Raw genomic sequence first — 26,705 nt, 5'->3', positions numbered from 1 at the left:
CAAAATATAATAATTAAAACATTAAAAGATTACTCATATAAAATATACGAGAAAGTATAAAATTAAAATATTAAAGAATCCCTCCCTTAGGTTTTTAAATCAAAGGTTTTGTACTTAAGAACATTACTTATTGTTTGGTCCAAATTGAACAAATGTTGATCGTATATATCTATCTTTACTATTTAGTTGATGTGACTTGTTTATTGAATCCGAAATCAATTAATAAAATATTATTTTTGTTCAAACTAATTATAAAATTATAAGTGTATTTTATATTTTTGTAAATCAATAAAAATTTATCTATAATAAAATTTGAACAAAAGATACTATACATATGATTTTTTTATTTTTACGTGAAATTTTAATAAATATATTTATTACATAAATTTTTTTATGTAAATCTAGTATGAATTTTTTTAATTTACTTAAAAAATTAAAGTTATTATATCTTTATAAATATAAAATATTATTGAATTATTAAAAAAATACGAAAACATACAAAATAATTTGAGCGTCACAACGAGTTGAGTGGATCCTTACATATACACGCACGTTTTCCTCCTTTGCTTAGGCCCAATGAATGGGATGGGACGGCCAGAGATGCAAAACGACAAGAACGAAGGTTTGAGAAATGTAGTTGTTAGGTAAATGCAAAATTTTAAATTTTATTAAAAGGAAAAATACTAGAGAACTTCTCCTATGTTTTTAAAAAATAAAAATTCAACTCTAAATTTAATTAAAATAAAATGTAATTATGGTTCAAAAACTAATGTTTGTTAGTCGAAATTGAATGGTGTTAAAAACTACTTCCATAATTTATTGGACATGATGACTTATTATATCCTTTAATTGTATATAAAAAAGTTATTTTAATATTTTATTTTATTTTTTAATTTTTTTAGTTTTAATTTTGTGTTATTTATCAAATCATCTAAAATGAATGAAAAAATTAACATTTATTAACTTTACTGACATAAAATGCATATGAATTATCACGCCAGTAATTAATTAATTATTTAAGAATAAAAATATACAAATTTCTTAAAAAATTAAAAGTTATAAAAATATTTTAAATTTTTACATTTTTTTCAAAGATTGCTTAAAAATATTTTTCATAACTTAAAACTCAAAATACATTTAAAAAAATAATTACACTTTATAATATTTGAGCTTAAAATATTTTTATTTCTAACAACCCAATCTTACTATAACCACAAAAGCTCTATTGATGTTCTATATACTATAATATATATTTTTACCTTTTTTTTTCATTTGTACAGTGCGTGCTATATAAATAACATATGAATGAATAGAATCACTTTATTTTTATTCTTGTCTAAATAAAACAGGGGGGGAGTACAACATGTCAAGTGTATGCAAATTGCAAAACCCAACAACATTGAGTGGGAGAATCAATAAAAGGATATTGATGAAAGCCTAGAACAAATTTTTAGGGCCGAATAAAATTTTAATTTTTTATAATCTATATATTTATAAATTTTAAAAGATTAAATCAAATTTTTATAATTTTATGGAGGCTGAAGTGTAATTTTACCTTTACTGATTTAAAATTTTTAAAAAATTTTAAGGGCCTGAATAAAAATTTTATATTTTAGGGGGGTCGGAGTCCCTGCCAGCCCCCTAAATCTGCCTCTGTCCATATGATCTTGCCACGTGTTTAGCATGAAATGGATTAAGTTGCCCCTGATGTGTTCTTTCGGTGTCCAACTAAGGCAATAATTGTTTACCACATGCTGTATTATACTTTTTTGCTTTCTTTCTTCATTTTTTTTCTTTTCTCTTTTTGGTAATACGTTTTTGCTTTCTTTCTTCTTCTTCTTCTTCTTTTTTTTTTCTCTTTTTGGTAATATGTTTTTGCTTTCATTTACTACAAGGAAAATAACAGCACGTAAATTCCACGTAATTGTTTGTCTCTATCGACATATAACACCGTTAACCGTTCCTATATAATAGCGCCTAACTCCTAGACACGTGAATACCAATATGCACCCCTAATTGCTTTAAATTACCAATACACCATTTAAAAATATATGTTAGAATGAATTACCCAAAAAGGCCCTTTTTTAAAAAAAAATTACTAGATTTGATCAATTTTTTCAAAATTTATTAGATTAGACCAATTTGAGAAATAGAAGAAAAACGTGTCCAGTTGGATGCTTTTTCAACAAATTTGGTAGGAAAACGCATCCAATTGGATACATTTTTCTCCTCACCAAAGTGCGTCCATGCATTTTCACACACTTTCTCTAATCTTTTTTTGAGGGTTTTTTAGGATTTTTGTTTATGATTCTTAGGGTTAGAGTTTTGATTTCTTTCAAGGGTTTTAGAGATTAAGGTATAGGGCTTTTGTTTTAGGTCTTTAAAATCGTTATTTTAGGAATTTTTTAATTTTTAATATTTTTATATACTATTTTGTATTTTTTATAATATTTATATTTGGAGGAAAATATAAATTTTAGAATTGTTATAAACATTTCTTTTAGGACCCCATTTGCAATTGAATAGTCAAAATGTACTTGTCATCCAAATGAATAAGAGAATTTGTCATTAATAATTTCAATAAAAATGAAAAAAATTGTAATATAAAATTGATTAAAAAAAACCTTAATGCAAATTTAATAAAAAATGAGAGTGAGCTGAGAGAATTTAGTGAGAATTATGAAAGAATTGATAGATGATTGAAAATGGATTGAGAGAGGGTTGAGAGTGAATTAAAAAAAATGAAACCTTTTGGGGTTTAAATAGAGAGGTTTCTTACTGTTGGGGGAATAGTTATCGGTGGGGTAAGTGTTAGGAAAAATGCATTTAACTAGATGCCCTTTACTGACTGAGCAAGAAAGTAGATTAAGCTAGAAATGTTTTTCTGTTAAATTCGCTGAAAACACATTTAGCTAGACACATTTTTCTTCCCTCCAAAATCAACCTAATATGATAAATTTTGAAATAGTTAATTTAATCGGGTGATTTTTTTTTTGTAAAAAAACAGCTTTTTGGGTAGTTCACCCCGTAATCTACTAGTCGGCTAGTCCTTGTCCCTGTGCACGCTCGAAATATTTTTAGATAAAAATAAATATAAAATTTATTCAATGAAAGTTTTGTTAAAAATTAATGCTTATTAATAAATAATTAAAATATAATGGTGATTGATAAAAAAAAGTTGTATGAGAAATAGGAAGGAGTTGTTTTAAAGTTTTTTTTTTAAATTAAACTATTTATTTAACTTCTTAGCTTTAAATCAATTAAACATTCATTAATATGACGCATAAACCATAATTAATAAGAAGCAAGGCACAAATTACAGACCAGGATTAAAATTTTATACGATACCAGATGAGTGAAAAGACAACATTTTCCTTAATTATTGTGGGAGCAGTTTCCCCTTTGTTAACTTAACAGTAACCGTTAACAATAACATAATAAATATAATGATGTAGGTTTTTTACAGTTATTATCATCTAATTATATTTTTTATTCATGTTTAATTATATTTATTGTTTTCTTAATTAGTGGTAAATAGATGCACGAGTAAGACATTTTCATTTAAGTAGTATTTATAGAATCATTGAAAAAATATAATTGTAATTTTATTTTCTCGGTATTTAAAGTTGTTAATTGATTGAGCTGTCTAAATTGAATGGAAGTGTTTGACTACACTGGTCATTACAACTTAATTTGTGAAAACTATGTAAACAAAATAGCAATGAATACAGGTTTTTTACGCAATTCGGTTTCCTTGTGTTTCCGAAGCCTAGCTCTGTAAGTAATTCCACTATCTTTAATTCACAATATAACAAGCGAATCACACTCAATCATTCTCAATTTATAAAGATCTCACATTTATACCTAAAGATTAAAAGATTCACCTTTAAATTCTCCTCATGAGAACTTAGGTTGTAAACACTACTTGTTTACTCTCAATTGCACTCACAAATACATTCCTCAATGAACATATAGGTGCTCTCAATGTTCCATGCATAAATTTATACAAGTCTCTAAATATATAAAAGTTTGAAACTAGCTAACATACTATAGACCAATTATAGTTCAATTCCTATCAAACAACGGCTAATAAATAGCAAAATACAATATATTAATAAAGTCCAACATAAAGTAGATTCCTTAGAGATATGTCTTCAATACAGTCTCGATCCAATTTGATCAAATCTTCAAATATTTGTTGCTCTAGAATATAGATCTTCAAATACAGGCTAACACATGTCCACAAAATCAAGTCATTACCCAAGTGATTTGGTTAAAAAGTTTTCCAACTCCAAATAAGACAAATTATGTTGTCTGTCGAGGTGTCTGATTGCAATGGCCACTTTCGTTGGCATTTCGACATCCACTTCAAAAACATTTACCTCAACAATAAAACTTTTATCAAAGTTGATTAAGCCTTGCATATTTATAACATAAATTAATCTTTACAAAAGTAAGCTCTAATCCATCTTAATTTGCCCAAATCACATCAAATCAATTATCTTTAATATAAATATATAAATTATCATAAAGCCACCTCATATCTTTTTGGATTGCATATATTGGCATACAAGGTAAATAAAACATGTAAGAATATTTGAAAAGTAAATTACTTGAAATTTTTTACTATTATAATATTTGAATTGTTAAATAAGTTAGTATAATTTAGTTATATTCAATAATTCAAATGATGAAAATTATTTTACACTAATTACAATGCTTAAAATACAATATTTAAAATTTTAATTAAAAATAAAAAATGTAAAATAACATGCAATATATGTGACATTAGAAACTAGGATGCAGCAAAAGCCCATTTTATACGTGAATATTTAATACTATTTAAAAATACTAGATTTATGGCACACCCTGGGTGAAAACAATTATCTAATACCTTTTTATAAGAAATTTTATATAAATGCTAAATATATGCTTTGTTGAAATGGTAAAAATGATAGAATAAAGTTCATTACACTTTCAGTTCAAATCCCCTTATATGCATATATTTTCTATCAAAATTCGCTACTAGAACTTGTACTTTGCGTAAGTAGTGGATTTATTACTTATACTTTGTTTGGTGTAAAATGGTAGCAGTCAAATTTGTTTGGTTAATTTCTTCTATTAATCTTATATTATGCATAAAGTTGTAGATATAGTCCATATTCTCCAACTAGCTTATTTTTAGTTGCTATATTTTTCAAATTTCAAAAATTAAGTCCTAATACAAATAACAATCGTTAAATCTATTCACATTTTTTTAGTAACATGTAAAAATAGTAAGCTAACATAACATAATTTAATTTAATGAAAATTATAGCTACCCTTTGGTTGGGACTGCAATTTTAATTCTAAAAGTACAGTGATTGAAAAATGACCAAATTGAAGTAAATGGACTAAATTCACAATTAACGCATAGTATAGAGATTAGCAACAAATTTAATGTATATTTTCTAGATTTTATATAAAAACATAAAAAAAAATAAAAATATCATCAAAATAATATTTACCCCTTTATAAAACTAAATTTTTTTAATAAATTCACAATTAACTTGAGATTCGATTGAAGGTGACACAAACTATGTTGGAACTTTAAATATTAGCTCAAGACACATAAATAATTTGGAAGAGAGGATAGAGTTTTGGTTTGGCACATAGATGATTCATGTTTAGACTCTATTATCGAGATAAATCCTTATAGGGCCTAGGAGGGCTTTGGCTCTCTAATATTTTGGAAAATTTTGAAAGTTTTTTTGAAAATTTTAATTAATTCTCAGCAATTTCACTAAATTTTAATTAGATCCCTATTCTTTTAAAAAAAAATTTCTGTTGAGTAATAGTTTTCTTGCTTCGCATAGAGGGGAACGTCAGGGGTATTTATACACACTATTACTTGTACTATTACAACTCATAGTGGAACTCGTTATTTTGTCTTGGCCTTATGGCACTGACATTCCCTGGCTTTGGTGTTGGCATTTCCTGCGTGCCTATAGCTTGCTGGACACGTGTCTATGGAGCACGCGGTCCTTTCTGATTCTGGCATCCTTAGTGAGCTCTGTACCTGTCGGTCATGAGTTTAGATGACTTGTCAAGCTTGCGATCCTTCCCACGAACATACCTTGTGACCCCACCCAGCAAGGTGTTCTCGCGGACTCTTCTTCGCGAGCTATCTCCACGAACTTACTTCTTTCGAGTCGGGTCCATTCAAGTCATGGGTCGGAAGTCCAAATCCTTTTAAGACATCTTGGTTGACTGTTTCCGATATATAAAAATTTCATTAAACTTTTAGAACTTTTATTATAACTCCATTAACTTAATCTCGCGATCCCATATTGATCTCTGACCCCCTCACCAATATTGCATTGATAAAGGAAATGGTTAATCATAATTATATAGTATACAAATAGTTAAACAATTGAGAGAATGAGTAGTAGATGAACAATGATCCCTACGTCAGATGATGAGTTTATCGTATAACTAAAGCGCGTCACTCATCTATGATCTCGTGGCAGTTTCATATGATGTTGACACGTGGGATTCAATTAATCTTAAAAAATTAAATTAAATGAGTGGCACATGTTACTTGCACAAAGAACCGAACAGAATCAGAAAAAAGAAATTCTTAAAATAATCTAAAAGTCGATTTATTTTCTAAATAGTTATCTAATTTGCTATGCCCTTGGAATAAGGTAAAAAGAAGTGTGAGAAGATGAATATATATTAGATTTTGTATAGGATAATAATCAAGGAAGGTAAAGAATTCGCAGGTGAAGTTTGAGTAGGCACAAATATCCAATTTATTTATTTATAGATTTTAAAACATCTTTTTAAATGACACTTATAATAATTTTAATTTTGTTTGTGCAATTTTTAGTTCTCGGTTAAATATATTTATGAAAATTTAAATTTTCATCATGTCTTTTTTATTATTTTATACTCTGTTTATCTATGAAAAATTTTAAACTCTACAAATATAGTTAAAAAGATAAAATATGTCTTATTATATATTTATATTTATATTAATTTTTATTTTTTTTGGTTTTACCAATCTTTATACTTACATGTCATTTTCTCAAACTTATTTGTATCAGTATGTGAATCTTTTTAATGTATAATTATATTTTACTTTTGTCAAAACTTGGTTTTTACTGTTGATAAGACTTCATTAGTATGATTAAAAATGTGTTTTGATGAGTTTCATCATTTTTATTTATTTATTAATTTTTAATATATTAATCACCATAACTCAATCGAGTATGACCCAAAATTTAGAAGTTAAATTTATAAAATGGTAATTAAACTTATATTGGATAGAATAGATACAAAAGAAAGAGAGAAATGCAAAATTTGTGTTCCATAAGGCAGTGAAAGTTTTCATTGTATTGAAATATTTAACAATTAATTTGTTAGATGTGTTTCATAACAACGTTAAATATTTATTTAATAAAAAAACACCAACGACAAAAATATTGAATAAGATAAATAGGTACATAACTATTTATCTGAAATTATTAAATTATTTTTTAAATATAATTATATTAAAAGTGTATTATGAAATAAACTACTACATTTTTAGAAAAAATAAAATAATAATTTATTTCAAATATATGTTTAAAAAATAAAAATACGAAATAATTTTTTTCAAAAAGATTCACTATTATGGAACAATTTAATTCGCTTTTCTTAATTTTTTATTAATATACTAAATAGTTTTAAAATAAAATTTTAATATTAAAAACTCTTCATTTAATTTCTTAGTTTATCAAACAACTTGTAAACTCAAATATTTTAAATAAATCAATGTTATGCACGTTCACCATGTCACTAAGTGAGTAAAACAATTAAAAAAAATATGAAAAGAATTTATTTAACGAAAAACTAATTATTTTCGCTAAAGAAATAAAAAAAAATGAATACGTACTCACATTATATATGGTAGTTTTTAAGGAATATTGTTGTATACGGAATTTTAAAAACTTTACAAATAAATTACTGAGACATATTTTAATACGTAATAAAATAATAAAGAAATATTTTTTTAAAAATATTATAGTACTAGTAATATTTATTTTAACTTTTTTTTTCTCAAGCAAAAAAACGTGCTCTTGAATCAAAAAAATAAATAATGTTTTCTCATAATTCCAAGATAAAAGCAGGACTACTCATGCCCATCAGATTCAAAGAAAGTGGTGAGTTTTGGAGACGCCTGTTTGTCATACTCTTTCAGCTGAAAATCTCTTTTGAGTGGCTGGCAAAATGATTTTGATTATACCATGAAACTTGATCTTTGACAGTCGTTTTATTCAGCTTTTGTAAGAAACTTTGAGAGCTTCTCCGACAACAAGGAAAGGAAGCAGAAGAAGCAATGTCCAATCAGGCCAAAAATCCGGGAAGGCTCTCGGGAGAGCAAGTTTTGTCAATCTTCTCAGTCAGTTCTTGAAAGCAAAAAAGGAATCTTGGGGGTATCAGCGTTCGGTTGGCTTCAAAACCTGAATCTAAAGGTACCTTCTTTTACTTTCTTTCTAGGCTTCTGTTAGCTGTTGAAGAAAGGGAGCTTTCTTGTCTGGGTTGATTTCTATGAAGAATTTTTTGGGTTTTTGTTTTCTTATGTGGATGCTTGGATATGGGAAGAAGGGTGTTTTATTATATTTCTTTGTTTCGTGATGTTGCAGGGATTGAAACATCTAGGCAACAAACAATGACGAAGAACTTTTTGCCCAACATGGATAATTCTTATGAGAGTTTAAAACCGAATCTCGGGGCATCTACATCGAAATCAAATGCGAAACCTTGTGGTTTTTTCCCAGAGATTAGGAGTTTTGGTGCCTCCAGTTCCAAGGAAGATACCAACATGATGACAGATTTCAGGTGCGTGTTAGATATTTGGAATTTCAGATGCCCCTAGTTTGATCTTTTCAAGTATATTTTAGTCGATCAATTGTTGCAAGTTTAATGCCTTGCTGTTAAAAAATTTTTATAGGATTGACAGAAATGTGTTAAAAAAAGTCTATGGAACTAAGATATAGTGTTGTTTAATTCAGAAAACCAGCAAAAGTGGAACCAAAGAATTCCCAGATGACCATATTTTTTGGTGGTCAAGTGGCAGTATTTAATGACTTCCCAGCTGACAAGTTCAAGGAAATCATGGACTTATTAGCTAGCCATGGATGCTCAACCGCAAGCGGTGTTGTTGTTGATACTGTCATGGAAAAAGTTAAGTCTAAAACAGTCCAAATCGAGCCTAGCAATCATGAAATTCCAGACCTGAATGTTTCTACCGCGACTGGGAATAGTCCTCCTCCCCCTCATGATTCTTCCGTTGAATGGCATCAATATGGCGGTTCAGGACCTTCAGGTAATTGATAATGTGGCCTCGAATCAATTCCTGCAAGTTTCTGTTGGAAAAACTTTGCAAGTTTTTAACCATCAATGATCAATTCTGAGTTGTTTGCTTTACTTGCTTCTTTGCAGATCTTCGAATTGCAAGAAGAAATTCACTTCACAAGTTTTTCGAAAAGAGAAAAGAAAGGTAAGAAAATTTCTTCCACAACTCGAAAACTTTTGGATGTTGCTAAAGCTTCATATAAACTGCTTAGTTCCCCCTAAGAATACAATAAAATCTGGTGCCTTAGATTGCAAACTATGATTAACCCTTGTTTTATTTTATTCTTTTACTTTTATCCATCAAACATTCAAACACCAGATATAGATAAAGGCGATCTGGTATTGTTATTTTAACTTGTTCTTGACTCGGGATAAATTACATCACTAAACTGTCACCATTGGCTTCATATTCAGGGCAACAGCTAGAGCGCCATACCAAGTTAACAACGCAAGAGGATCGACTCTGCCACCTAAACCCGATGAAAACAAATCATCTCACGAGGAAGGTCAATCATCGAAAGAAGCCTCAAGAGATCTTGATCTCAAGTTATAGTAACATACATTTTTTCACTTCACTTAGGACCACCTTAGTGAATATAGGTTTAAGGTTCTTCTGTTTACAATCAGATTAAGATCTGATTTCCTTTTTTGTGCGAGTTTCATCCATTGATAGCTAGAAGAAGGGAAAAAAAAAAAAACCCACAAGAAACTGTTTTCTATCGTCTTCACGATGGAACTTCACCAATATTTGGTTATTGTTGTTGGCAAGTAGGGAACCAGACAGAAAGCAGATGACAACTTCATTAAATGGTTTCAAGATTGATGAATCAGAAAAGGTTCCAAGTATGTATTCAAGTTCTATCTTTAGTCATGTTACTTGAATTTTCTATTTTTTCGGTACCTTAAATCCTACACAAATTCGAACATATGCGAAGATATCTGCCAAAATGGATAAAGAAATTTTGAGACACTTTACCCATTTCAGCAAAAGAATCTTTCTTCATAGAATAAATTTCTTTTAAAAAAGGAAAAAGAACGTGCAGAAATTTGACAGGCAAAGGATACTTCAGCAGCAGAAAGTACGTGAAATGCACCGTATCATTCCCAGAAACTTTGAATACAAAATAGCAAACAGTGATGGATTCCGTTTCTTTATATGTATATTTTGGTAACAACTTTTAAGTTACCGTGATTGGTAACTAAAGGCCATCAGGTTTTCCGTATGAAAGGGAGAAGATTATTTTGATTTGGATTTTTGACCTTCCGATAGCGGAAAACGCGTAGGCGATGATATAGGACAATGTTCACGAAATGTGTTTTCTTTGATTCACACTGTGTACTTGTGGCTGCTTGCCTGTTTAGATGACAACCACTACTACATGTGAGAGATTCAAATTCAAAGCCCTAATCATTTACATACAAACTATCTCAACACACCACGATGCTTCCATGATAAATCGATAAAGGTAGGAAGAAAGAAACTTAAAAAAAAAAAGAAAAAAAGATAAGAGTGAGAGTAAGGTAAGAGAGAGATTCTTTGGGTTGGGCTTGAAAAATGATTGCACCACATAATTACTTTACATCGATGTATATTAATTTTTATTCAAATAATAATATTATGCCAACATTAAAAAAAAAATCAATTATTTATTATAAGTTTTGAAAAGCTGATATGGTTCTCTAGCTTTATAAATAGATTAGATAAATACATTTTAGGAACTTAAATTTAATTTTAATGTTAGATTAAACTATTACAAGTGGCACACATGTCAAGTCATCAATTGACTATACCTACTATCAGCAATAAATAAATAACGAAAAAAATTATAAAAATAATCAAATAATAAAAAATATTTTAAAATAAATATTGATTTTTTAAAATAATAATAAAATATTTTTAAAATAATAAAATTTTAGAAGTTTTCAAAAATTTCAAAAAAATACATAGAAAAGGGAAATATATAAGTTTTCAAAAATTATATAATCTTTTACTACATTTTTTTATTTTTTATTTTAATTCTTTAAAATTTTAGACAAAAGTTTTAATTTCTTTTCTTTATATTTTTTTGTTATTTTAAGTATTTTTAAACTGTGTTGCAAAAATATATCTAAATGTGTGATGAAAGTAAATTTTGAGTGCTAAATTGGGCCAAAAATAATTCAAGTATAATTTTGAACATGAAAACCAAATTCATATAATGAAAAGTATATCTACCTAAACAATTTTGAAAACACATTAAAAAAATATTTATACTTAAATAACACTAAGATAGTTGCAATTTAGCAAGCAAATGCTTCTAAAATAGTAGAAAAATTAACAACAAAATAAGAGTTATACAATACTCAAATAATAACAACAAGTAGTAGTAATATAATAGCAATCACAACAACCGTAAACAATAGCAAAACAACAACAACAAAAAATTTAGCCAAATTTGAGCCAGCCGAGCTTGAGCAAAAAAATCTTACGGAACCTTAACTCATTTAGAAAAAGAGCTTTATTTTTTTTGAACAAATCTATTTTTCAAGCTTATACTTTTGTCCGAACTTTCTTACTTTTTAAACAAACCTTCAGCCTTGAATAAGTAATTTAACCCATACTCAACATCTAGCTATAATAGTTTACATTAACAAACAAAAGCCTATATTTCCATGGGCATTGACAACTAAAAAAAATAGACCTTTCTTATGAAAAAATCCAGTTTTTTTAAACTTACTGGAAACCCCTAAACCATATTAAATAGAACATAAAATTTGGAGGTTTATATTATGAATTTTAGTTTCATTTCCAACAAACTAAATTCTCTAAAACAATTATAAACCAATTTTATGATGAAACGCTATCAGTCGACTTGTAACGTGTGGCCTATTGGGCCGAAGCTTTTATAATTTTCTAAGCCCTTATTGCCTACCTATTGGACATGGATTTTGTATTTTTCTTCGAACATAAAATAACCTGTAATAAATTCATGTGCACGTGTAATTTTACGATTTGTTTACAATAAACAATAAGAAGGTAAATTTCTAATTTTCCCACTCAATCATAATCCCGCTATAAATACTTTTCTCGGATCCAGCCATTTTCTCTCTTTAGAGGCCTTTTTTTTTCTTCCTCTTTCATTTTTTTTCCTTTTCTCGAGGTCCCCTTACACTTCGAACCCTAGCAGAGGAGAAGAAGAGAATAAAAAGGGTTCTTTTCTCACATACCAAACATACAGATTTGTTTTTCCTTGAAAATCGCCGAGGAAAAATGCAGCACCTGAGGCTGAAGCAACAGCAACAAGCCCTGATGCAACAAGCTCTCCTCCAACAACAGTCTCTCTATCACCCTGGCATCTTAGCTCCTCCACAGGTTTTTTACTATTTTTTTTACCTTACCTCTTTGATTTTTCGTCAATTTCTCTTTTCATTAAGTATCTGCTAGTTTTTGATCCGGTTTTCAGGAATATCTGTTTTTTTTTCGAAATCGTGTTTGGATCTTCGGGTTCGTGTTTGGTTTCTTGTTTTTGAATTGGTGGAGATTGGGTTAGTTTTATATTTAATGCTGCGATGTTTGACCTTTGAAAGCTAAGCTTTTACTATCAACTTTGCTTGAATTGATGGACCTTGCTCCTATTTCGCGATTTGAATGTGATTTTCAAAAGCAAAAGTTTTTTTCTTGATTTTTGATGGGAGACGTTTCTGGATTTGGTTTCCAGAAATGAGAAAGCCTGTGACTTTAACATGCTTCTTGTATAGAGTGAAGCTCATTGTTTTTGGTTTGAATTTTGATAAAAGATTGTTTTGATTCTGAATATTTTACATTTTCATTTGCTTGAAGTTCAAATGTTGTTATTTCTCTTATACGAAGTTCAATGGGAAAGCTACTAGGTTCTCTGTTGTGTTTTCTTTCTCATTTACTTGTTGTTCTCATTTCTTTGGTTTTATTTAGTTTACTGCTAATCTTAATCTTCATTTTGTTTTGCAAATGTTGAGAAATGATTGTGTTTGGATAATGTTTAGTTGCCATCTCTCTGGCACACATGCACAGTCAATCAGTCTTTTTGTCCATGTCCATGTTTATATTTTTCTATATCGTTATCTCTAGTTTGTAAATATTATATAAAAAACGTGCAATTTATCTGTCTCTTGTTTGAGTATTGGAGTTTAAGGCGTGATTCCCGCATTTCGTTCTGGGAATTTTTAGGTTTATAGTGTTGAAATTTAACAGCATGAAGCTAATTTATAAAGTCTATGGTGCTTTCAATGTATTTGCATTCTTTCTGAGTTACATGTCCAACAGTCCTTTCTGTTTGAATCATGCAGAAAGATATAGATTTGTTTTTCACTTTGGAGGAGGGAGTTCAAGGAACTTTGGACTGCATTACACTTGAATTTGGTCCGATCTGCAGTCTATTGTTCTGCTGAAGTATGTCTTATTTAGATGAGGCTGAAATATTCTTTTTCCGGTCGGCACTGAAAAAATGAAGGGGGAAAATGTGATAATAGTAAAAGCAAGGAAGTCTGTTGTCTTTTCAAGTGGAAAGTGTTTTCAAAGTAGGAGAAGTGGTGCTCACATTTTTCATGGTTGTAGTTAGCATCTTGTTTGTTCTTTTAGGTTGACTATTGGATTTCTTCAAAAACTCACCCTTTTTCCTGGATATGGAGGCTTTAGAATTGAGTTGAGTGGGACCTGACTTTTTTGTACATCGTTTCTTCTTTCCCCTCTTTTTTATTTTTCACTTTTCTATTCTGCAGATAGAGCCAATCCCAAGTGGAAATCTGCCTCCTGGTTTTGATCCAAGTACTTGCCGCAGTGTGTGAGTGTTTGCCTAGATTTTTTTTTTTACTTCTTTTTCCCCTTTCTCCATTTTGTTTTGTTTGTATATTGTGAGTCGCTTATTTCCCCTTCTTGCTTAAGCTCCTACCCTAGTCACTTCTGTGCTTATAACTGCATGAATTAGAGACACTTTCCTTCATGAGTCTGCTGATTGGATACGTTGCTATGACCCTCTGTGCAAAATTCTAAGCTAATGGCTCTTTTAATTGATAGTTAAATGGTTTTTGGAATGTGATAGATGCTTGCATGTTCTTGCATCTTTTTAACAACTTAGAAAGTTACTTATATAGTTTTATTTATCTCTTCTTTTTTCTGTTTTTTATTTGACTTTTAGTTTTTTTATTTTTGAGAAACTGCAGGTATGTGGGAAACATCCATTCACAAGTGACTGAACCACTACTTCAAGAGGTTTTTGCAAGTACAGGTCCTGTTGAAGGTTGCAAGCTTATCAGAAAGGAAAAGGTATTATTTTCAAGATTTTCTCTCTTCTTTTTTTTCCCTTTATGAAGCTGTGAGGGTGCACTAATTGAGCAATGGTTTTCTTGACTTTATCTCCCTTTTCCATTCACATACTGTTGTCAGATGATTGACAAATTTTCTTTCTCCTCCTACTGGAACAGTCATCATATGGATTCGTCCACTACTTTGATCGTCGATCAGCTGCTCTCGCTATATTGTCTCTAAATGGAAGGCATTTGTAAGCATTAACTTTTAATGTTTTCCTCTTTACTTTGTTTTGAGTCTGTTTTGACATCATATCCTGTAATCTGCAGATTTGGACAGCCTGTCAAGGTCAATTGGGCATATGCTAGTGGTCAGAGAGAGGATACATCAGGTTTTCACATTATCTTGTTTAGAAAATTTTGCTCAAGAATATTCACAAAGCACTGAATTTTGTTTTTCGTAATTATACTGTTTGGTACTAACAAAATTGGTGCAGGTCATTTTAACATTTTTGTAGGGGATCTCAGTCCTGAGGTTACTGATGCAATGCTGTATGCATGCTTTTCTGTCTATCACAGTTGTTCGTAAGTGTGTTTTTTCCTTGTTGATCTTGATTTAAATAAACACATTGCCACTAATCTAACTTATTAAAAGTGAATGCCTAAGCTATAAGGATGGTCAAGTTAATTAGTAAACCTTGATTAATGTTTTTGTGCTGCTTACAGTAGTGATATATTAGTGTTAGAATTAACAAATTTGATGTCTTAACTGATTCAGGGATGCGAGGGTTATGTGGGATCAGAAAACTGGGCGTTCAAGAGGATTTGGGTTTGTTTCATTCCGCAGTCAGCAGGTACTGTTCCTTGGTTAAGGTTCTGTTGTCCCTTTCTCTTCCGTTATAATGTTGTTTTGTCTATTGTTATTGACCTTTTTTTCCCCTTTGTTCAGGATGCACAAAGCGCAATTAATGACTTAAGTGGTAAGATTTTTGCCTCATCAAATAAAGCTGTTAGCTTCAAAACTTTTATTTTATATCTTTCATGCTTTAGAGTGTTCTTAATATGTTGCTGAAGTTCTTGTGCAAAAAGTCTTCCCTTTTCTTTTCCCTTTTATTCTTTCATGAATTTTTTTTTCCTGTAAAATCTCCGTGTAGAGTATTGATTCATTAGAATATTTTGGCCGAGTTGGAATAATTGTATTTAGTACTACTTTTTAGACAAATGATCACTTGCATGAATTGCTGTCATTCAAATTGCAGTAAAAATTCAAATGTGCTTTTGATTTATTTTTCTAGGAAAGTGGCTTGGCAGTCGACAGATCCGTTGTAACTGGGCAACAAAAGGTGCTGGTAGCAACGATGACAAGCAAAGCTCTGATGCCAAAAGTGTCGTTGAACTTACCAATGGTTCATCAGGTATGTTTGTTGTAGCAAGATTCTCTAAAAACATTCACATCAAAAGCTACTTTGTTCAATAACTCAAATTATTAGTATTTTTGTTTTACCTTTTATGGATCTTCAAATTTGTGCCAAATGGGAAATAAACTTACATCTGTTACCTTGACATGCAGAGGATGGTAAAGAGACCACCAATAATGAGGCTCCCGAGAATAATCCTCAATATACTACTGTTTATGTGGGCAATCTTGCTCCAGAGGCAAGTAACTATATGCAACAGCTCTTCTAATTATTATTTTGCACATGGAAATTGGTTTCAAAATGGGTGTTACCAAGCATTATGTGAGCTTACTTTACATAGAAAAAGTAAAATGGGCCTTTTTAACACTTTTAGGAAATCTCATTTTCTATACATGTAGAATACTAAATTTTATAAATTTCTACATGTCTTTTTGAAACTCAGCTAAAAAAAAAGAATATTTGGTTTTTTACCTAACAATGCAAGCATCACAACCCATGACGGTATGATCTTGAAGTCTCTTCGATATATGGACCCCTAGAACCCCCATCTTGTAATGAAGTATATTGGAGAGTTGGACTTGTGTTCTGAGAATCATTCTTTAAAGGAACATTTTAGGTTGTCCAATTAAACAATTACTTTTTATTCCTGCAGGTCACCCAACTTGAACTCCACTGTCACTTCCACGCACTTGGTGCTGGGGTGATTGAGGAGGTTCGGGTCCAGCGTGACAAAAGCTTTGGCTTTGTGAGATACAGTACTCATGCTGGGGCAGCTTTGGCTATTCAGATGGGGAACACTCAGTCATTTTTATGTGGCAAGCAAATTAAGGTTTGTTCACTGTTTTTCTCAGAATTTGGATACTGTTTTGAGAAATGTAAATATGTAATACAATATGTATATTTGAAGTTTTTGGAGGATATTTTGGAAATTATGTGCATAATTTAGTATGTTCATTAGCATTATTGACCTTTAAATCTCCTAAAATGAGTTGGATGACTGTTCTGGATGGTCGATGTTCTTTGGAACAATCTTGCTTGTCTATTACTTTCAAATATGAAAAAAAAGGAAAGAAAAATCTTGCGTGTCTACGAACTTATAGTTATTTTGGTGGCTTCCATTTAAAATAAAAAACTTTGGTCCTGGGATAATGAGAAATTGACATGTTGAATTTGTTTCTTAAGTGCTCTTGGGGCAGCAAACCTACACCACCGGGGACAAGTTCAAACCCACTTCCCCCACCTGCAGCTGCACCTTTACCGGGCCTTTCAGCGATTGACCTATTAGCTTATGAAAGGCAACTTGCCATGAGCAAAATGGGTGGCGTTCATGCTCTAATGCACCCTCAGGGACAGCATCCTCTGAAGCAAGCAGCAATTGGAGTGGGTGCTGCTGGAGCAAGCCAGGCTATATATGATGGTGGGTTCCAGAATGTTGCTGCTGCCCAGCAGCTATTGTACTATCAGTAATAAAGATAGTTTGTGTGATAATGCAGGTTTTATTTGAGTCCTTAAGCATAAGATTTAGGAGGCTTTTTTTTAGCAGTGAAGCTGCATCCTGCTTTTATCTATAGCATATGTTTGCCTATTGTATCCATCTTTACTTATGTTTATTGAGTTTTAAACACGACTAGGAAAGCTTTTTAATGTATTCTCTCCTATATGTTTGATACGGTACCGACTGTTTCATTGGATATATATAAAGCATATTTATAGCTTTCTCTGGACTCGACTGCTACGTATTTAGTATTTCTTCTTTTCTCGTCATATTTTTTGGAATTTAAACATTTTCATCTTGGGCAATGTTAGGTACTGAAGACTAAAGTTTTACGATACGTTGTTTGAGTGAGTTTGTTTTAATTGTACTTGTAAAAAGTTTGATTAATTATAATGCAAAATTTAATCAATACAGTACACATTGAACGAAGAATCAGACACAAGTTGAACTAAAGAATCAGACATAAGTTGAACTAAAATCTTCAAGGAACAAGATAAAATACACATAAGATATACACAGAGTGAGGAGACTCGTATGTCATAATTGCGCTCGAACATTTCAGAGCTGATGGGGCACCAACTGGCCGGGGATTGACAAATTGACGGGCATTTTCTGTTGCATTAAGTAAAGGAAGCATTCCAGCTGTAATGCCCTTGATGCATGATTTAATCAAATAATCATTAAAAAATTCAGAATCTCAGAATCCGAGCAAACGGGGATGCCGAAGATTGGAGGAAACAAAAAGGGGAAAGTGAAATGGGTATTCTCTTTGGAAGAAACATGAGTTACAATGCATTATCCAACAAAATCAATTTCAGTGCCTGAAAGACTGCACTTAGCAACTAACAACAGTAATGCTAAAATGGGAGAAAAGGGGATGTCAGCAAGCTGTCTATAGTCTCTATAATTATTTAGAAATACATTAAAAGGTGGTAGAACTGGTGGATTATGCAGCTTCATTAGTCTGTTTCCAACCTAGCAATATATTTGTCATAGAAAATCCCTGCTTTCTCAAGGTCTCCTAGCTCGGTGTAGCAGTCAGCAATTGCTCCATAAGCTTCTGTATTTCCAGAGTCTTCTCCTTCTCGATCAGATATTGCTAAAACCATTGAGTGGTATTGAATGGCTTCTTGATATTTGCCTTGCCTTTGCAACGAGGCACCTGAAATCAATCAAACTTAACTGTTAAAAGTTTCTGCTACCCTTCATGGAAAGGGATCCCAGCTGTAAGAAAAGAAGTTTTTTGCATCACTCCCCAGAAAGAAACACATAAATTAATTAGCTGGTACAAGTTTTAAGGGCTTTACGATTCATCGCTTTATGCTTTAGCACTGCAACTTGGTACAAAAAAGCGATATGGGATTTCCTTTGATACCAAATATAAGATTCATAATGAAGTCACTTCTCTGAGTATCTAATAGATTGATTCTCACAGATCCAAGGGAATTCCATAAGGTATCATAATCCTTATCTCTCTTTGGCCACTTGGTTTGGCTCAAACCATAAGCATTTTACCATACTAAATTAGGAATAGAGACTAGACAGGCAAATAAATGGAGAAGATACAGACCTAAACCCCTGGCAGCCTTCTTCTCCTCGATAGGATCTTTTAGACTCTTAGCAAGCTCCAGTGCTGTCTTAAACTCTAGAAAAGCCTTCTCAAGTTCTTGATTTCTTAAAAAGTTCTTCCCGCTCTTCAGTCGAGAAATCAACTCTTCCTTTCTTGGATCAACAATTACTTCCTTTTCTGATATTCTACCACCGATGGGAGCATAACTCAGGCTGGGAGCATATGACTCTATCTTAGCCTGCCTTCTTAGAGCAGCATTGATCTGGCGCAGCTGCTCATTCACTCGCTGCAGCTCCCCTTTCCTCTGCCGTGCAAGCAATCCTAAGGTGCAAATTGTGGATGATCAAAAACAAAAAAAGTCCAACATAATGTAAAACAAGGCATTGAAAGTTCATTTTCATTAGTTATATAGACTGCTCAGAATAGATTCCTGTGTTTAAAAGTGGAAATTGTGTAGTTAGATGTTTCAGTCACCCATTTCAAATTGGTATTCCCAACTGAAAACAGCTATCTTATTTCTAGGCTTCTGCACGAGACAAGTTTTCTAACATTTTAAATCGGCCATTTAGAATCTCTTTTCAGGATATGTTGGGATCAATCCAGTTCAAGGTATTTTAGGATAACAATTTCTTCAAGCACATCAAATACAGTTTGAACAACGAAAAACATCAATAGCTGGATGTATTTGAATTGCTGTATGTTCATTTGAAAAGCACACAAAGTGGCATGCCATTATGGACCAGAACCAAAGATGAGGCTAAGTAAAAAGATACCTCCAACTGTGGCACCAATAAGGGCTACAAATAGCAGTAAAGGCATGTTGAAAAAGGAGTTATCAGCTTCACAAGTTTCTGCCAGGGCTTTCATAGGAGCAGTAAATATCAAAATGTTGGCGGCAAGAAATGCTGTCATCGGGACTCTTAACCAAAATCCTCCCTGTCCCAGCATCATCAACTTCAATCCATTAGAACAGTTGAGTGAAAAAGGAGAAAATCATGTTAATTTTCAAAGAGTGACTTGATACACCATAAATGGCCAAAATACAAGTAGTTTAGGCATAGGGATCTATCTTGAACTACAATTATTGAAATTTAAGCATTCTATAAATCTTATCATGTCCAAACAATATATATATTCTCTAGCCTAAAGGTGATCGCGTAGCTTAGATTCTTAGAATCATATCAAATAAACTTAAAATAAGAAGCTAACTGCTTGGACTTTGCTAGAATCATATCAAATAACCAGGATCAGAAATAATAATAGCAAATAAAGCTGTCCAGAGGACTCACCATCATACCTCAAGTGCATTTAACTGGTCATAATGTGACGAAATCCGGTCCAAGACCCTCTTTCCCTCTGGCATTTGGCAGCGTAGCAAGGACTGTTTACCCCTTTCTCGCAACAGATGATGAATCTCAACTGCTCCATTAACATCTTCAAAGGATTGTCCAAAGTTTCCTACTTTACATACAAAAGATGCTAAAATTTTAACTCCGAGATTATTATACAATCACAGTTCACTCCACCATTAACTCAATTCTATAAGTCATTTGAGTCACTGTTTGAAACTTTTCCATCCCTTATTTAATCATTCTTCAAATACCCATTTCAAAACCTCACATTTATATCCAGTTTTGCCTCAAAATTCAGTTTTTTGGGGGGATAAATACATGAATGAAGAGCATATTGCTAAATTAAAAAGAAACCCAAAGCTTACATTAAAAAGCAAAGAAGAGTAAAACAAAAATGAGAAGATGAAGTGATTACTGACCAGGAAATTGGGTTCTGCGGAAGAGTGGAGATGGAAGGGAGCATGGGCGAGTGAGGAAGCAAGAGAAATGGATTATCTTTGCCATTGCTTTGGATAAAAGTTGGATTTTCCCCGAAGCGAAGTGTTTTATATAGTATGTGCAATGGAGGACGTATATGACCTTAGAATTTTATAAAAATAACACTCATGTCATTCATTATAATTCTGATTAATCAGCGGATAAATAAAATCTCCAATAATAAAACAGGAGCAAAACAGACCATTAAACCAAATTCCAATGAACTAAAATTTCGAGAAGCTCAAATCAGGAGGCGACCCTGTAATATAATACCCTTTTTTATTGTTAGCTCCAAAACCTTGTTCCAACAAAGCCTGGAATCACTCAATACTATATATGTTCTGCCCTTTTAGAAGCTTCTTGATGCTCACATTGAGTTTTCCGGGTACAAACTTTTAAGTTCTTGTTCTTACATCATTCTCTTAACACAAGCCTCCTATATCTCGCCGCAATTTCGAGTGCAATTCTCTTCTTGAGTGCCTTCTGTTATAACTGTATCGAATCAGATTTTGATTAACATCAAAGAAAAGAACAAGAACTTGGTGACTTTTACTGTCTGGAACCGAGATACCAAATATCAGTCTAGCAGGGATATTGCAATCGCAGAGATGGTGCACAACATCTAAGATGCTTTTCAATGTCTTGTTTGCATGCTCTTTTATAGACAAGTGCAGTTTGATGTATAAGATGAGCAAAGGCAAGACATACATACATATATACATGCATGCATGCATGCATACATACATACCTGTGTCATTGATACCTTTGACGTGGTCTGCAAAATCTGGTGGCATGTTTGTAAAGTATCAATTCCCTCAAACTGGTGGTCAACTGGTATAATGCAACTAGAGTATTACTAATTTAACAATACAAATTTAACAGTAGAAGATGAAAATAGAGATGGTATGAAATTTGAATTATCAATTACTTATTGCAAATATATTACTAATTTGTTGTATACCCGTATCCACCAATTAATTTATGTTTAATTAAAATATATTAATATTTTAAATAAAATTTATAAATAATATGAATACTTTTTATTATTGTAATTATATTACTAATTGTATGCATATCCATGTGCACGGGTTGGTATTGAGTTGTAGACTTAATTAAGTTTTCATTTTAAAATGTTTAGATTTGATTTTGAGAAAATAAAAATTAATGAAACTCGTATGTTGGCATGATAGGCATGGTGTTCACCGTTGGTTTGAATTCGAATTGTACTAATCACACTTTCTCTTGTAATTATATAAAAACAAAAAACAAAAAACTAATAATATAATTACAATAAATAGTGCATGTAATTTTATGGAAAATTAAATAATATGTTTTCATGAAATGGTAGAATTTGATAATAACTTAAATTATATACATGAATTACGTTTGCAACATTAATTATTATGTACTAAAATTATAATTTATACAATTACGAAATATGAAAATATTTTATTATTGTAATTATATCAGTAATTTAGACTTAATTAATTTTTTATTTTAAAATGTTTAAGTTTGATATCAAGAAAACAGAAATTAATAATATATTTGCAATAAATAGTGTATGTAATTTTATGGTGAATTAAAAAAAATGTTTTCATGAAATTGTAGAATTTGGTAACTTCTTAAATTATATATTTGCAACATTGATTATTATTTACTTAAATTATAATTTATATAATTATGAATAATTAATTATTTTATCACAAATAATTTTTCTCTAAACCCTAAAAATCTCACATTATTTTAAAACATAAATAAAGTGCCTAATTGAATTTTAACTTCCAATGTGTGATATAGTTTTTAATTTTTAATTTTTTATGAAAAAAATATTCTAATTAAAAGTAATAAAAAGAAGTTTATTATGAAAAATATTACGAGAAAGATTAATTTAAAAAAAAAGGCGTATAAATTGTAATATACATATAATAATTAAGTTATGCTTAAAACAAATTATCTAATATAATTTAAAAAAGGCAACGAATAGAATAGTAATTTACTTAAAAGTGAAAATAAATGTTTAAAATGAGAAGTACTAAGTGTTAAAAAACTTTAATGTGAATACATTTATTTATTTATTTAAAATTGCATGAGTATTGTTGTCAATGCAGGAGGACGTGAGTTCGAATGCGTTAAATTATATTTTCCTCCTATATATTATATCAAAAGAGCATAAATAATCCGTCATTAAAAAAATGAATTCAAAGAAAGATGAAACAAGCTTTTAACTATTTAAAAAAAATTAGATTTAACCCAATCTCACAATATTATCAAAATATGTTGTTTTTCCAATTTTATAATTAATTTTATATATTTTAATTAAAATTTTAAATTTTATGAAATCTTATCACATACGTATGTATGAAAAAATAATAAATTTAGAAGATAGATGTGTGTTAAAAAAAATAACATATAATAAATAATGAAACATATAATTTAAAAATAATTAATCATAATAACATATGGAATATGTATAATGTTAAAATAAAATAAAATTAAAATTAAAAGTAATATGACTTTATTCTAAATATATGATTTCCACATGTATATGTCACAGGACTAGACTTTCTGTCTCGCAATCCGAACAGAAAAAATCTCTATTCATAGTTGAGGTCTCCAAAATCAACCGTACAAATTGAGTTGCATTGACTCTTAATATTAAAGTTTATCTACAACTGAGAGTGTTAAGAGATTTAAACTCTATATAATCTTATCCTTTTAGGATTTACATTATTTACGTTGATAATTCTAGTTTTACTGTAGATAAGGGTCTGTTTGATTGGCAGTAAAATGTTTTCTATAAAATGATTTCTGGAAAATGTTTTACTTTTCTGTAAAATGATTTACTGGAAAATATTTTCTAGAGTTTGATTGAATCTGTGTAAAATATTTTCTGCTGTTTGACAGATTTCCTGAAAATATTTTCCGGAAAGATTGGTTTTACATATATTAATAAATTTATATATATATTAATAAATTTTTATATTTTAAATTATTTTTACACATATTGCAATGATTTATTTATAAATAAATTTTTTATTAATAAAAGTTTTATCTAATTAAATTCCAAATGTTCATCTATTTGTAGATTATACCGATTTGATTTTACTTCTTCATTATTAAAACATTTATTTGTATTTAAATTTTATATTAATTTGATTCTACTTTTATCCAATCTGATTCTTGTGATACATATATTTAACATGGGATTTAAATTAAAATAAAAAATACTGTAATTATTAGAAAATTTCATTTTAAAAAAAAACTAGTATATTGTATTAACTCGTACTAAATGATATGTCAAACTTAAATTGCTACATTAATATATATTGGGTAACTAATGCAAGTGTAATATGCAATTAAAAGCTAGAGTTTAAATGTTACCAACACAAAAAATAAATACGAGATAATAAAAATTATTGAAAAAGAAAAGCAAAACAGTAATCCATAGCACAACAAGAAACTAGTTATATTGTTGTTCTCTTTTTTCTATCCAAACCCAAAACAAAACATCAAAACCGCATTTAGTACTGCCAAAGTCTTTTATGGTTCCATCTAAGATTTGCAATAAATGAATTTGAAACTACTTAGGACCAATGTCTTTGAGAGCACAGATCTGCTCTTCCCCCATTGCAGACATAATAGACAACCAGGTCTTTCCCCTCAGCAAAACCATCCTTGATCTGCAATCACACCAAAACACATGAATGTAAAATTATATAACTACCATCTTCATGATATGTAAATTGGAACCAACATTTTCATGTTTGGATATATGGACATCACATCAGGCACCAGTCGCAAGAGATATTAGTAAAATGCAACTCATATTTTCATGTTTAGAATGTGTTTGCCATGTATATATAGACATTTGCATCAGGTACAAGTTGTGTGAGTTAAGATAATGTATAACAACCCGGTAAAATTATAGCAGCACATATATAAAAGAACAATACAGTTCAGCTAGTACAACATGAGAAAAATGACTATATTTCCCTAAAAGAATATGGGGTTCAATAAGGTTCCCCGCATCATAAGGCCAGGAAATTATAGAAGAAAAAGACAGAAATCGATCAAATCTAAACCTTTCATTCACAATTTTAACTGCACTCCTCCTTCTGTAGAAGAAACAGGCTGCAAACTTGCTCTTAGAACTTTTGACAGAGGTATTGTCCACTTAGGCTCATTGAACCTCACAATCTTGCTCTTAGAACTTTTGACAGAGTATGTTACATACATTTCAAACTAGATTATATCATTTAGGGGTTATATCATTTGGTATAATTTGTTTAATCCTTTCCTTTAAAACAATCATTAATGCATAGCTGTCTCAAAAATTGAATTGTAAGCTTTTACAAAGGCCTAAAAGCTAATCTATATCAAATTTTAACTTTTACAAGTAAATCAAAGCAAAAAAAAGAAGTCATAGCTTCTTTAAAAGTTCCAAATTTAATATCCAATTAAACAAACGCAGCAGGTCAAGATACACCGTTTACATAATAAAAACAAAACAAAAATTCAAGTATTCGTTACCTTGACTTTTTCTTTCCTTGCAGACAATCAATGACAGAAAGAGACAGTAGCTCAAGATTTGAAGCTGAAAGTTGAGGTAATGCAGAAATCAGTTGTGGAAGTACAAAAGAAAAAGAGTTTCTGGACTTTGGTCTCCTCTGCAACAATTCTTTTGGCAGCAGTAAACTGTACATATGCTGCAAGACGATTTTGAGTGATTTGCTCAGTTGAAACTTTGTTTTCAGCACAATGTGACAAGTCAACATGTATTGTTTTGCTTAGTGTAAATAATATGTTTTTTTTAAGTAACATCAAGGAATGAGCATGATTTCTATATGCTAATGCCTCATATTTTTGGATTATCCTGGTCTGCTGTCAGCTTGATCTTTACCATGTTGCTTATACTCTATATGTCATCAAATCAATAATATGTTGCTCATATTTTTGAATGGATCAGATTTGTTTTAGATTAGATCAACTCGAGTTTTAAAATTTTTGGATTATTTCTGCTCCAGGTCTTCATTTAAGGTTTGGGAGGCTGAGGTTTTTTTATACCAGGTCAATACAAGTTCGATCATATTGGGTCCAAGCCGGTTTAGGGTTTCGGAGATAAATTCAAAGGTCTAGCTGACAACAACAACAAGAATATGACTCTCAAACTTTTGAAAATAATCTAAGCCTGGACGGCTACAACTAACAAAGCAAATAATCCTGTTGTGATAACAAAGTATTCTAATAGTATGTGCATTCAGATTCTTTAGCAACAATATTCAAAGATATCTCAATCTTAAAATACAATCTCAATAATATTACTCATAGAGAACTAGTAGATCAATGCAATGAAGTTCATAAATCACATTGAATAACTTAAAAACTATACTAAAATTCAACATTTTCCATTAATTTCTCACTTACTAAGCTGAAGCATTGTCAAAAGACTCACATTTTCAATTCATTTCCAACTTACCAAGCTTAAGCAAAATACCAAGACTTGCATTACGAAAAAATACAATATAAAGGACAAACAGAGGATAGAATTAAACATCACAGACATTACCTTATGCAAAATACAACGCGAATAAAACAGCTTAAAAACACAATGAAAAACCATTCTCAGGGCATAGACATTACCTTGATTTTGGAATTGGGAAAAAAAGGGAGGAGGGCACGATAGGGTTAGAGATTTGGAAGACTGTAAGGCAGTAAAGCAAAAGTTAAAATTAGCAACATTATTACCCAAA

General features: G+C 30.5%; 3 protein-coding genes across 6 annotated transcripts; 2 read left to right on the top strand and 1 right to left on the bottom strand.

The window, feature by feature from the left end:
• Positions 1 to 8,122: 8,122 nt before the first annotated feature.
• On the top strand, positions 8,123 to 10,240 carry LOC107906059 (protein TIFY 11B). The gene is given in 7 exon segments (XM_041092647.1): positions 8,123 to 8,186; positions 8,315 to 8,436; positions 8,438 to 8,498; positions 8,670 to 8,865; positions 9,039 to 9,352; positions 9,469 to 9,526; positions 9,796 to 10,240. Coding segments are annotated over 7 exon segments (954 nt in total). The 3' UTR covers positions 9,935 to 10,240.
• Positions 10,241 to 12,425: 2,185 nt separating this feature from the next.
• Positions 12,426 to 17,785, top strand: LOC107906057 (oligouridylate-binding protein 1B). The gene is made up of 12 exons (XM_016832903.2): positions 12,426 to 12,733; positions 14,119 to 14,180; positions 14,560 to 14,662; positions 14,821 to 14,897; positions 14,974 to 15,035; positions 15,141 to 15,228; positions 15,422 to 15,497; positions 15,593 to 15,623; positions 15,939 to 16,058; positions 16,214 to 16,299; positions 16,714 to 16,890; positions 17,244 to 17,785. Exons 1-12 carry the CDS (start codon positions 12,632 to 12,634, stop codon positions 17,526 to 17,528), a joined length of 1,269 nt encoding a protein of 422 aa, XP_016688392.2. The 5' UTR covers positions 12,426 to 12,631; the 3' UTR covers positions 17,529 to 17,785.
• Positions 17,786 to 18,304: 519 nt separating this feature from the next.
• On the bottom strand, positions 18,305 to 21,079 carry LOC107906060 (protein FLUORESCENT IN BLUE LIGHT, chloroplastic). 4 transcript variants are annotated; one of them, XM_041093786.1, is made up of 5 exons: positions 20,898 to 21,079; positions 20,424 to 20,587; positions 19,900 to 20,062; positions 19,127 to 19,447; positions 18,305 to 18,718 (listed from the first exon to the last, which is right to left on the bottom strand). In XM_041093786.1, exons 1-5 carry the CDS (start codon positions 20,980 to 20,982, stop codon positions 18,516 to 18,518), a joined length of 936 nt encoding a protein of 311 aa, XP_040949720.1. In that variant the 5' UTR covers positions 20,983 to 21,079; the 3' UTR covers positions 18,305 to 18,515. The 4 variants fall into 4 exon arrangements, with proteins under 4 accessions (XP_040949720.1, XP_040949719.1, XP_016688394.1 ...); XM_041093785.1 differs by having other exon boundaries at positions 19,900 to 20,080; positions 20,424 to 20,584; positions 20,898 to 21,056; XM_016832905.2 differs by having other exon boundaries at positions 20,424 to 20,584; positions 20,898 to 21,056.
• Between the last annotated feature and the right edge of the window lie 5,626 nt (positions 21,080 to 26,705).

Source organism: Gossypium hirsutum, chromosome D05, assembly GCF_007990345.1.
Source record: "Gossypium hirsutum isolate 1008001.06 chromosome D05, Gossypium_hirsutum_v2.1, whole genome shotgun sequence".
NCBI lineage: Eukaryota > Viridiplantae > Streptophyta > Magnoliopsida > Malvales > Malvaceae > Gossypium > Gossypium hirsutum.
This window is presented reverse-complemented; position numbering and strand designations above follow the sequence as displayed.

Bases quoted from the DNA above. Each gene is read 5' to 3' on its own strand.
- LOC107906057 (XM_016832903.2), top strand. From the start codon at position 12,632: ATGCAGCACCTGAGGCTGAAGCAACAGCAACAAGCCCTGATGCAACAA. The intron at 16,300-16,713 runs GCAAGTAACTAT...TTATTCCTGCAG, and splicing joins TGGGCAATCTTGCTCCAGAG to GTCACCCAACTTGAACTCCA. The intron at 16,891-17,243 runs GTTTGTTCACTG...TTGTTTCTTAAG, and splicing joins TATGTGGCAAGCAAATTAAG to TGCTCTTGGGGCAGCAAACC.
- LOC107906060 (XM_041093784.1), bottom strand. From the start codon at position 20,982: ATGGCAAAGATAATCCATTTCTCTTGCTTCCTCACTCGCCCATGCTCC. The intron at 20,081-20,423 runs GTATGATGGTGA...AATGGATTGAAG, and splicing joins ACCAGTTAAATGCACTTGAG to TTGATGATGCTGGGACAGGG. The intron at 18,719-19,126 runs GTCTGTATCTTC...GATTGATTTCAG, and splicing joins GAAGGCTGCCAGGGGTTTAG to GTGCCTCGTTGCAAAGGCAA.